This window comes from Lagenorhynchus albirostris, chromosome 11, assembly GCF_949774975.1.
Source record: "Lagenorhynchus albirostris chromosome 11, mLagAlb1.1, whole genome shotgun sequence".
Taxonomy (NCBI): Eukaryota; Metazoa; Chordata; class Mammalia; order Artiodactyla; family Delphinidae; genus Lagenorhynchus; species Lagenorhynchus albirostris.
Genome location: NC_083105.1, coordinates 80,143,068 through 80,156,233, shown reverse-complemented (window position 1 = coordinate 80,156,233; position 13,166 = coordinate 80,143,068). Strand labels below are relative to the sequence as shown.

General features: G+C 37.3%; 1 protein-coding gene across 8 annotated transcripts in view; it reads left to right on the top strand.

The window, feature by feature from the left end:
- The window catches only part of FAR2 (fatty acyl-CoA reductase 2), a 137,534-nt gene that overhangs the window by 123,466 nt on the left and 902 nt on the right, over positions 1 to 13,166 (top strand). For all 8 annotated transcript variants that reach the window (XM_060166644.1, XM_060166640.1, XM_060166643.1 and 5 more), the window contains 5 exons: positions 365 to 483; positions 1,998 to 2,065; positions 4,706 to 4,877; positions 9,378 to 9,507; positions 12,171 to 12,298. In XM_060166644.1, coding sequence (XP_060022627.1) covers positions 365 to 483; positions 1,998 to 2,065; positions 4,706 to 4,877; positions 9,378 to 9,507; positions 12,171 to 12,298 — 617 coding nt within the window. The remainder of the gene's footprint in view (positions 1 to 364; positions 484 to 1,997; positions 2,066 to 4,705; positions 4,878 to 9,377; positions 9,508 to 12,170; positions 12,299 to 13,166) is intronic.

Sequence of the window (13,166 nt, the reverse complement as noted above, 5' to 3'; positions counted from 1 at the left end):
CTGGGAGATTGGACAGGCTGAGAGCAGTCAGCCTTGGCGCAGGAACCTAGTAAGCAGTGATCAGTGCTGGCCATTATCACTAACAGCATTCGTATTACCTGTCTGATGTATACTTTAATCCCGGCTATTACTTAAGACCTGGTTCAATATTTTATGTCCTTGGGACTTCCCTGGTGGTCCAGTGGTTAAGAATCCACCTTTCAATGCAGGGGATGAGGGTTCGAGCCCTGGTCGGGAAACTAAGATACTACATGATGTGGGGCAACTAAGCCCGCACTCTAAAGCCCGCGTGCCGCGACTAAGACCTGATGCAGCCAAATAAATAAATTTTAAAAATATATTTTATGTCCTTTTTCCTGTGCAGGCTGGGAAGGGGTTTCTTCGGTCCATAAGAGCTACTCCGATGGCTGTGGCAGATTTAATTCCAGCAGATATAGTCGTCAATCTCACCTTGGCTGTAGGATGGTACACGGCAGTTCACAGGTGTGGATGCATAAGCTGGCTTTTAAAGAATTGATGAGAAGGAGGGTGACTGTGTTAGGCATCTTTTCAAAATACATGCATTTTGGGACTTCCCTGGTGGTGCAGTGGTTAAGAATCCACCTGCCAATTCAGGGGACACGGGTTCGAGCCCTGATGCGGGAAGATCCCACATGCCACGGAGCAACGAAGCCCATGTGCCACAACTACTGAGCCTGAGCTCTAGAGCTCGCGAGCCACAATTACTGAAGCCTGCGCGCCTAGAGCCCGTGCTCCGCAGCAAGAGAAGCCACCGCAATGAGAAGCCCGCGCACTGCAATGAAGAGTAGCTCCTGCTTGCTGCAACTAGAGAAAGCCCGCGCGCAGCAACGAAGACCCAACGCAGCCAATAAATAAATAAATAAATTTATTTAAATATATAGATATTCATTTTATTGTGGAAGACCCCAGATGTGAGAGGGTGTCCATTTCAATCTTTCACAGTTCCAATTATGCCATCATATATGCATTAAGTTGTTTTATAAATACTGGTTAGTACTTGGTTGATCATAAAGTAATAAATTTTTCAAATCATTTAACCATCTAATTCTTGATAACTGAAAAGCTTTTCTTTCTATTCAGTAATCTAAAATACAGCTTCCTTTCTTTTTTTTTTTTTTTTTTTGCGGTACGCGGGCCTCTCACTGCTGTGGCCTCTCCCGACGCAGAGCACAGGCTCCGGACGCGCAGGCTCAGCGGCCATGGCTCGCGGGCCTAGCCGCTCCGCGGCATGTGGGATCTTCCCGGACCGGGGCACGAACCCGTGTCCCCTGCATCGGCAGGTGGAGTCCCAACCACTGCGCCACCAGGGAAGCCCTACAGCTTCCTTTCTTAAGGCAAAGGAGATAAAAGTGGATGAAATGAGAGCATATTTTTTTAAACTCCTCAGTTCCTAATAAATGCCAAAAGTTCAGATCACCGTGTGTGTAGCGGGGGAGGGATGGGGGTGGGTGGGAGGGATTTTCTAGTACAAGGAAAAAATAATAGGTTGTTTGTATATTTAGCTTTGTTATAAAAGGTAAACAAAGTTAATTTTTATTAATTATTGGAAGTTAGATATTTAGATGTTTCCAATCCAACAGAGCTTCACTGGATTTAGGAAAAAACATGGCCCATATTTTTGCCCAATAAAGATGTCAAGAAGCTAGAAACATGATCTGCTTTCTCATCGTCTTGCTACCTCCATTTGCTCCATAAATATGTCAACCTATTGGGATTTTTTCCTTGTACATATGTACACACACACACGCGCGCGCACACACACACACACACACACACACACACACACACTCTTGAACTTTTCCTAGTCTTCTTCTATTTTGCTTATTAACCCAAAGAAGGAACAAAAGATGGAAGTGTTGCGTAGGGTGGCTTAGTCATGGGAATTATTGAAAAAACCTTGTTTAAATGTTATTTTCCCTTATCTTTCTTTCATTAGTTCTCCATTTTGTTGTATTTATCTAAATTTTGTTTTCCAGACCTAAGTCAACATTGATCTACCACTGTACGTCTGGCAACCTCAATCCCTGTAATTGGGGCAAAATGGGTAAGTGCCTATAATGACGTACCTATATAACTATGAGAGTCTGCTCACTCATGATTAGGGTCTGTCACAGGGAAAAAAAAAGACAAAGTGTGTCATGGAGCTTAGAGTCTAATGGGGAAAAAGACAAAACATAGGTAAAGAGATAAAAATAATTGCAAATTGTAAATGTGTAAGAGTTAATTAGGATGTACTGTGGTATACCAAAAAAAGGGGCCAGTGGGATAGCTGCAAGATTGTAAGCAATAATGGGTCCATTGGCTATAGACATTTAAAAAATAAATAAAGCCAAGTAAAAGTCAGCAATTATAAGCAATGCCAGTGGTAAAATCCTCCTCTTGCTGAGCCACTGCTCTCATGAACACAGTCCTCATACCCTGGCCACATCGCTGAGAATGTGACATAATCAATGGCCAAGTAGATTTAGAAAAGTCCAATAATGTTAACTCGTGTTATTGAGTCAGTGATACTCTTTTTTAATTTATGTTGTCAGCCATAGTGTAACCTTGAATGTATCCTGTTGAATTGAATTAATTCTTCAACCTAACCAATCTTGTCCTCTCCTTTGTCAGTTTCAAAGTTGATTTTCTTGCAAATATTTGAAACTTTTAGATCATCTAATTGTTTAGCTACTAGATGTTGAAAAAAATCAAATGTGCTTAACTTGTTAGAATCTGATTTCCAATTCCGAGCACTCTGCTCTGCTATTCTAGTTGCAAAGTTATTACTTCAGTAAAAGTAAAATGAAATTATCTACTACCATCAAAGTTCTTTAGGTAATATATCCAGGTATCTAGCTAAATAATTCTGACAATATTTGGAAATAAAAATAAATCTCCTCTACCTCAGTAACAGAATTAAGATAGCACTATAAAAAGAGGCATTAATAGAAGCAACCAAGATACTTAAACTTTTCTTTTTTAAAAAAACAGCTCTTTTTTTTTTAAATTTATTTATTTTGGCTGCGTTGGGTGTTCGTTGCTGTGCGCGGGCTTTCTCTAGTTGCGGCGAGCATGGGCTATTCTTCATTGCAGTGTGCAGGCTTCTCATTGGGTGGCTTCTTTTGTTGCAGAGCACAGGCTCTAGGCGCACAGGCTTCAGTAGTTGTGGCATGCAGTCTCAGCAGTTGTGGCGCACGGGCTTAGTTGCTCCGCGGCATGTGGGATCTTCCCGGACCAGGGCTCAAACTCATGTCCCCTGCATTGGCAGGTGGATTCTTAGCCACTGCGCCACCAGGGAAGTCCCCAAGACACTTAAACTCTTAAATAAAAAGATGCTACATGTAAAATCCATTCCTGAGCTTCAAAATAGTCTTCTTCAGTGCTGAAAATGTTTACTATCTATTTTGTGGAATAATAATATTTGAAAGTGATCTTAAAAATAATCTAGGGCTTCCCTGGTGGTGCAGTGATTGGGAGTCCACCTGCCGATGCAGGGGACGCGGGTTCGTACACCGGTCCGAGAGGATCCCACATGCCGCGGAGCGGCTGGGCCTGTGAGCCATGGCCGCTGAGGCTGCTCGTCCGGAGCCTGGGCTCCACAACGGGAGAGGCAACAACAGTGAGGCCCGCGTACCGCAAAAAAAAAAAATAATAATAATAATCTAGTGTGCTCACTTTATTTGACACACAAGGCCCAGAGAGAGTTAATGATTTATTCAGTTCATATGGGGAGCTGGAGCCTGATGTAGAAGTATTGATAGAAGACAGGTCTCCTGAACGTGTAATGACCACCCACTAGGGATTCCTAAAAGTTAATATGAATCCTCTGGGGGGAAAAGACCCAGGAATCAGATAATATTTTCTGTATAGGGTATATATTTTTCATACAGATTTCTAGGTAGTATCTTTTATGGGACAGTAATCATATTACCATAATAACTGATAGCTTCAACATAACTGAGTAATGAACTTAGGCATATTCTTTGAAAATTCTACATAAAATCAAAATTGAATTCAAATGAATGAATACCTTTTGAAAAGACATATTGGATTTACAAATATACACTAAAAGCTTTAAACTAGGTTTTATATAAGTAATACTTTTTTAAAAGATTATTATTTTAAAAAACTCTGGAGACAAGAGTAAAACAATTGAGTCTGACATATTCCAGAGCAGTAGGAATACCAAAGAAGTAAAAGACTGGTATTTAAAGTGAACCAACACAAAGGAGTCCTGCTTTTCTATTCTCTCTTTTACTTAAATCTTTATAAAAGTTTAAGTAAAATGTCTAGAAACTTTCCTGATTTTCCTGCAAGTAAATGATCCAACCAAGGAAATAACACCCCTAGGCTCTGTCTTGGGCTTTAGAATAGATTAGATAACCTTGAAATTGAATGATGGATTTAAGTTTTTCTGAACAATACTTCACTGTATTGACTAAAGCTATTTTCCCAAGAAGTTGTTTTAGGGTAAAGATTTCAAGAGAAGGACCAAATTCTTAACCTATTCAAATGGTTTGATTTTGCAGGTGACCACTTGCCCGGCATAAAAATCTTAATATTATTCTCAGAAATTGATTCGTGACTCTACCAACAAATCCTTATTATTTATTGTTTTGACCCATTGCAAATGCCATCCACCACAGTGGGTTTATATGCTCCTAGACTTAGCACTTATTCTGGGTTTTTTTTTTTCCCCCAGGGATCCAAGTTTTGGCAACCTTTGAAAAAATCCCACTTGAGAGAGCTTTCAGGAGGCCAAAGGCTGACTTCACAACCAACAACGTCACAACCCAGTACTGGAATGCAGTCAGCCACCGGGCCCCTGCCATTATCTATGACTTCTATCTGCGGCTCACGGGAAGGAAGCCCAGGTGAGAAGCTGAGACAATAGCTTTAGGAGTATCTCTGCGTGGAAGTTTAGGGCCCCGAGTCCTTAGCCCTCCCGTCACCTGGGGATGAAAGGTGACAACTGAGTCATATATACTTAAGATTTTGTATATATAAGGGGACAACCAAAGCAGTAGTAGTGAAAAGCCTACCTTAGAGATCCTTTATCATAATAAATGAAGTTGTATGTTAAGGAACTTGCTTGATGAATTCAGCAGGTAATCATTCACCTACAAAGAAAAACAACTGAGATTCTGTGTCTGGGAGTTTCTAAATTGTTAGATGATCTTAAAATGTACAATGGTAACAGCCTCACATACACACAAGGGATGGTGCATGATGATCTCATTTTCATTCTCACAACATCCCAAGGAGGATATTCGCATCATCCCAATTTTACAAATGAGGAAATGGAAGCTAAAGGAAGAATTTTAAGTAGTCTCAAAGGAAGTGACAGAGAAAAGATCTGGAGAAACCAGAACTGGATTTACTGCCACCTGGAGATGAGTGAAGAGAGTGGAGGGAACAAGGTCGAATGAAAGTATGTTGATGCTGAGGCAGCTCTGTCACCTTCCAGCTGTGTGACCTAGGACATGTCCGTTCGTACCCCTGTCTCACTTGAATAATACTATATGTGTCATCATTATCATAACTACCAAAGGCAAATCCCTGCCATCAAGCCTCAGAAGCATGATGTTAGCTCCTTTTAAAGGAAGAAGTCTCTCTCAGCGTGTTTTATTTCCATCCTTATTAACAGAGCAAATGACTGAAACTTAGGCAATGTAGAGTTTATCCAAATTTTCAGAGACCTTACTTAGTGTTCATAACTCAATTGTCAGTTTCTTCCTGAGCAAGGTGAAAAAGGGGATACTGTGTCTGTGGGAAAATATTTGTATGAGGGGTTTATTAAATAAAGATGGGAGAAGAAGGAAAACCAAACATTCCTGGCAGAAACGCTAAAGCCTTTCAAATATATCAGAGTTAGAAGAAGACCTGGTTGAAGAGCAAAGTTCGGTAAGTACAAAAGGAAAACACAGGAGGAAGGAGCCCAATAAAAATATTTATGTATTTTGTTTGTAAGACATTAAATTGTAATATTCATGGAAAATGGTTAGGCTAGTTATGTGATAGGAATCTTAAGAATAATCTTTATGGCAGAAAATGCTAGAATCTTTCTGGACCCTTTTCTTCCCCATGTGTGTTTGTGTGTAATCGTCTATGTATTTACAACCATATATGGACATATATACAGTGTTGCTTTGAGGTAAGTGTATGTATAAATCTCTGTGTATGTATAAAGCAATCCTACATACTTTTAACTTTTTCACTTACGTTCCATGAAAATCTAAGTCATTCTGCTAGTGCTCTCTTTTTCCCCTGCTATTACAAACAATGGGGCAACAAACATGCTTTTTTCTAGAATGTGCCTCTAGATCTGGGGTGGAGGCTGAGGGGTGGGATTGCTAGATTGGAGAGTATATGGATTTTATGACTACCACCAGGTTGCCTTAAAGGAAGGCTCTGTCAATTTACACCCCCACAACAGCAAGTGAGAGTACAAGTCTGTTTCTTTCCCACTCTCATTAATACTTTGCAAAAATCAATATTTTGAATTGTCAAACTAATGACAAGGAATAGCATCTCTTGGTCACTTTGAGTTGCATCTTCTGGGATTGCTGGCGGGGCTGGGCCTTCATTTGCGTATTTTGGACTTTCGTGTTTTCTCTGGTATGAGTTGCTTGCTTCTATTTCTCGCCTATTTTTTAAATTTTTCTTTTTTTATTGAAGTATAGTTGATCTACAGTGTTCCAGGTATACAGCAAAGTGATTCAAATATACAGATATGCATATATACACATGTACATATATATATTCTTTTTCAGGTTCTTGTTGTTTATCTATTTTATATATAGTAGTGTATATCTGTTAATCCCAAATTTTAAATTTATTCCTCTCCACTTTTCCCCTTTGGTAACCATAAGTTTGTTTTTTTATGTCTGTGAGTTTATTTCTGTTCTGTATAAGTTCATTTGTATCATTTTTCTTTAGATTCCACATATAAGTTATATGACATTTGTCTTTGTCTGACTTCACTTAATACGATAATCTCTAGGTCCATCCATGTTGCTACAAATGGCATTATTTCATTCCTTTTTATGGCTGAGTAATACTCCTATTTTTCTATTGGGTTGTACTTATTAATTTATGGAAGCTCTGTGTGTGTGTGTGTGTAAATATATATTTCATGTATTTACTTGAATTCAGTTTCTTATATTGTAGTTCTAATTATGAAGCTTTTTTAATACAAGGGAAGCTATATATAATGCAGGTCTTAAGAGCATGGAGTTTGGAGTCAGACTTACATATTTAAATCCTGGCTTCACCAATTTGTCCATATGAGCCCTAAATTACTTAACTTCTTTAACTCCTAACTTGTAAAAAGGGGATTGTAATCATACCTATTTCATAGGGTTTGACATAAGAGTGCATAGAATATAGTAATCACTATTATTACCAAAGAAGTTTAAACATTTTATGAGATAAAATGAATCACTTTCCCTTTATAGCTTTTGCATTGTATGCATTGAGAAGATCTTTACTACATGAGAGTAATAAATATATCCTTTCTTTCTAAAAAAATACTATTATGCTGATATAGTCCTGTATATACAATGTTACACCATTGTATATATAATATACAATATTATATATACAATGTATATATATTATATATACTATATAATCATTGTGCAATGATTCTTTTTAAAAATTAAATCTATTGAAAGCATATCAATTACGTCAGGGTTGTAGAATGGATAAAGATTGCCTTAGTCTGTTTGGGCTGCTATAACAGAATATCATAGACTAGGTGGCTTATAAACAATAGAAATTTGGAAGTTACCTGTTGGCCTAGTAGCTAGAATTCCAGGCTTTCAGTGCAATGGCCCGGGTTCAATCCCTGGTCAGGGAACTGAGATCCTGCAAAAAATAGAAATTTATTTCCTCACAGTGCTGGAGACTAAGAAGTCTAAAATCAAGATGCTGGTAGATCTGGCATCTGCTGAGGGCCCACTTCCTGGTTCCTAGACAGCCATGTTCTCTGTGTCCTCACATGCTGGCAGGGCCAAGGAGCTTTCTGGGGCCCCTTTTATAAGGGCATTACCCATCTGCCAAAGACTCCTTCTCCAAATGCTATCACTATTAGGAGGAATAGGTTTCAACAGATGAATTGTGGGAGGATATAAATATTCAGTCTACAGCCAAGATATTAGATAACAATAGTAAATGGAACCCTTTTATGATGCTTGTATTGATTCTACCTCCTTGCCTAAGAATTTCCCATGATACCATGAGAGAAGTACCTCATGAGTCATCAGGGATATGGGCAGTAGGATTTGACCAGAAATAAGACCAAATTCCCCAAATAGCATCATAAGTCTTTATGAGGTCAACTATAGTAATAACTATTACCAAGATTAGCCTAACTGATTAAGATAAAAATCGAATGTTCTATAGGCCAAAGGTGATCTGTAACCAGAAAATCTAGACTTGAGCATTAGCCATGTGACCTTGAACCTATTAATCCATCTGTAAAATGAAGATAAATAGTATAGACCCTGACTAACTCACAGAAGCATACTGTGAGGATCAAATAAGAAAGCATACAAAAGTTTTTTTACAAATTGTTATAAAGTTGGGAAGTTCAAACAGCAGGTCCTGACCATGGGGTTAGAAGATGTGATCCATCTCAAGCAATGGGATACAGGGGGTGAGTTTACAGAGGCTTTTTGAACTCCGTCAAAACTGAGTTGGAATTTTGGCTTTGACACATTATATTATCACAGCCACTTAATCTTTCTTAAGTTTACTTTACATAAAAATGCAGATAAATACCAACCTAACAGGGATGTTATGGGAATTAGTGGAAATAATATTTTTTAAACATATCAGCACTACGCCTGAGTAAATTATTAACAAATAAACTATTTTCCCCTTAAATCTCCATTACAGTTAATAACTGTTTTTGGTTCATCGGACGCTAATACAGTCACCACTTCTGCCTAGAAGTTATGTAATAAGACCTCGGATCAATTAGTTTTTTTAAAAAAAATCCAAGAACATACAATAAAAAAGAGAAATGTTTTCTTATTGTCTACCTCAGAATTCAAAGAATGAACAGTATGTCATCAGGGATGGATACCTGGCTAGGCTTTTAAAATATTTGCAACTCTTGAGAAAGAGATGGTAGAAAAGAGGGAAAGAAGTTTAGTGGTATTAAAATGCCTGATAGAACAAGCACCTTTAGATTCATTCGACAGAGTGTTAACATGGAAGGGGGAAAAATAAGAGTTTTAATGTGGAATTTGAAAACGTGGGAAGAAATAATTTTTTCAGACATGATTTGTCATATATCCCTATAGAGTAGCAGGGAAGCAGCCATCTGTGGTGCACTGATACTCGCTCCTATGTGATCTTTACCTCAGGATGACAAAACTCATGAATCGGCTTTTAAGAACCCTTTCCATGCTGGAGTATTTCATCAACCGGAGTTGGGAATGGAGCACATACAATACAGAAATGCTGATGTCCAAGCTGAGTCCTGAAGACCAAAGAGTGAGTACAGCACTGACAACCAACAGGAAAACCTTACCCATTCAGAATTTAGAATTATTTGACCTGGAGAGCTGATGAATAAAGGATGTTTTTGTTATACACACAGAATTTTTTTTCTTTTTTGGGTAAGAAAATCAGTGAATGCTATCAACACAGTTGCAGGAAGCAAGTTTAATGTAGGTAAGAGATCTAGTTTCTTAGCCTTTGGCTGGCTTCTCACTGCTGTTCTGCAGTCAGGTCTCATACACTTTGTTTCAATCCTTTGTTCAACTTCCATAGCTGTTCAACAAATCCTCAGTACCTCTATCTTTCCCCCCTAACCTCCAAAACATATGACTTCAATGAAAAATAGTAATTTTACTGGCCAGGAGCTCTCTCATCCACTGTTCTTGTCAAATCAAAATCGTTCTGCGTCTCCAAAGCTACAGTTCCTTCCTTATCTTTTTAGATAAGCTAACCCTTCCACCTCTGCATTCTAGCGCAGCTAAGACCACCCTCCATCAGCATTACCCTCTCTCTAGCATTGTCAGTCTTCCTCCCTATAATGATTTCTCTTTGACAATTCAGACGTTTATTTCTCAAGATAGACCTTCACTTTAATTGCTTAGGATCAGTGCCATTTATTTCTATATATTAGCTTCTTAGTCACAAATGTTGTCCTGAAATTCACAAATATAGAAATCTTCTGTACTTTGTACATGTCCCTAGCTTCATTTTCTCAGTCATTTATTCCTTGAGCATATCTTTAGTTTTTAATTAAGCTTTAAAGATTTCACTCTCTTGACATTTTCCGCTAAAATTTTTTTAAAAGAAAGAAAAGATAAATTTCTTGATTTATCTTGTGCTTGCCAGCACGTAGAAGAAACCAAGTCATGCATATAGAAGAAACCAAGTCATGCTGAGAAGTAAATGTTAGATGGCTGGCTAGCCTCACCTGCTATCTCGTACATACCAGCCTCATAGAGCATGATTCAAATCCAAGTCCTAAAATTACTTCCCACCATGGAAACTAAGGGTTACTTGCAGTCAGAAACGATGTTAAATATACCAGTTGAGATTTAGATGGATATTTTAACTGAAATCATTGCTGTGAACCTCTAAAATGGACATGAAATAGAGCTTTTTTTTTTTTTCAGAAATGTTTACATGCCTGTATAGACAAAATTCTTCTAACCACCTGTGTTTAAAATGCATGGATCAAACCAGCTTATTTTTTAAATCCCCTCAGGCTATTAGAAATTATTTTTAAAATTAGCATCAAATGTTATATAGGCTTATCTTTATTGCATTTTCTCCATGGAATTTACCCATCTAAATAATTCAAAAGGTAATAAGCTTAGAGTTTCATTTTTGACATTTTACAAATATTTTTACCTAAAATAACTAAAAATTTTGTGAAAAACAGAATCAAAACTGCAGTGGATTTAACATATGCTTTCCAATATCTTAGCAAAGGTAATAGTCCTGAATACTTGGATATAATTGCCAAACTCTGGTGTGGCTCAGAGTTCAGTTTCATTTGCCACATGGAATGAGGATTCCAAACTAGGGTTTCATTGAAATCTAACTTAGAAATCTGAAATAGCATAAAAATAAAAGCCTCTGTTTATATAGATGAATAAGTACTGTTTAGTGATACTGTGGAAAATAAACAAATCCAAACAAAGTGATACAGAATTATTTTTGGAAAGCAATTCAGCTTTTGGACAAGTCTGTGAAACTCTCTGGAACTCGTTAATTTCATCTGCCTTCTTTGTTAATACTCCAATTTATTTCACAAAGATTTGGGATAACTTGCAATAAATACATGTAATAAAAGAACAAAACAGAAATAAAACATCAAACCAGGAAAAATATGTACTAAAATATGAAATCAAGAGTAAGAATGGAAAAACAGAACATTCATATGCAGTCTACAAGATCCTACTAAGTCATTGCAATTAAGCAGGAAATTTGCCTTAAGATTTCTGGTGGCAAAGTGAAAAGAAAATATAGTTTCATGGCATTCTTTGTCTAAGAAAAGAAAATACACTAGTGTTCTAGGAGAAGCAAAGCTTTTCTTACCACTCTGAATGTTTCTGAAGGGCTTCATTTTATGGCACACTAAGAAACATAACGGATAACATCTCAAAATCAAAGATAGAATATAAATTCTCTAAGTTAGTCCTTAAAGCTTTGATTTAAGCCTTTGGTTTAAACTTAAGTCCAAAGTTTTCCTTAATCAGCATAATGAAGTAGTGATATTTCAGGAAAGGGTGCTAGGGCAAGGGAACAACACCAAAATTTAAGAATGAAAAGAAAAAGACATATATAATTTGTTTTGGTCCCTAACATATTTATTCTCTTTAAAAAAATAATTAATCCTTATTTACTTGAAATGAAATTAACCTTCACCAGACTAATACCAGTTCCTTTAAATTTCCAAGACTTCCTAAAGGTCAAATATTTGTGCTTGATCCATGTTTAAATATTCATATATAAATGGTAATCCATATTGTTACTGCCTTTAAAATAACAGCTCAAATCATCTCGTTTGGAGGGGTACAACCTAAATCTTCCAAACTGAATGTCACTCATTTAGGTAAAAGAAACTTCATCAAATGAACAAAGTGATCGTCCAGCAGTGCAATTCTGACAATCCATAATCTCTTCTTGCCTTTCAGGTATTCAACTTCGATGTGCGCCAGTTGAATTGGTTGGAATACATTGAAAATTATGTTTTAGGAGTTAAGAAGTACTTATTGAAAGAGGATATGGCTGGGATCCCAGAAGCAAAGCAACACTTAAAAAGGTAAATATAATCGGTCAGTTAATATTTACTGAGCACTTACCATGTGTACCTGATTTTATACCAGACATGAAATATGAGCGGGGGAGGAGAGGAATTAATTTTTTTTTGAGCCTTTGTACTGTATACCCTGTAATATACTGGTTCATTTAGACTTTACCACATCCCTGTGAGGCAGGTATTATTTCTGTTATCCCATTTTTATCAAAGAGCTATTTACGCGCAAAGAAGGTAAGTGGGCAAGTCGCACATGGTAAGTACAGGAGCCAGATATGAACCCAAGTTTGTTTCTTCTACCAACATCCTGTCATAATGTGGTATAGAGAAAGAATACCCAACAGGCAGGAAACCTGATTGTGCTATTTAACATGGGCAAATCAGTTAACCACTCTTCAAGACCTTTGACTGCCTGAAATTTCTTTCAATAATTAATCCCTAAGGGACAAAGAATTACAGTAATCTGACATAATTCTGGTAGAAGCGAAGGGTTTTTAATGCAGAGATGATAAGTATGGGAAAAGTAATTGCAAACTGAGAGGAACGTTGCATAGCAAGAACTTTAGAACTTACCCTCTAGTGAACAAGAACCAGGGAAGGTTTTTGATATATAGTAATATGATCAAAGTATATTTAAGAAAGATTATGTTAGCCATGTTTATAAGACAGGTTAAAGCAGGTATGAGAAAGGGAAACTAGTCAGGGGAATACTATAGAAATGATTACTCAGAAAGCATATGGTGGAAATGAGAGATATCAAAATCAAAAGGCCATCAGGTAGTGCCACATACCTAAGCACTTAGTTATTTGCTGGTCATAGCCAGGAAAAGATACATTTATGCTTCAAATAACATAGCTGGGTATTTGGTACTGT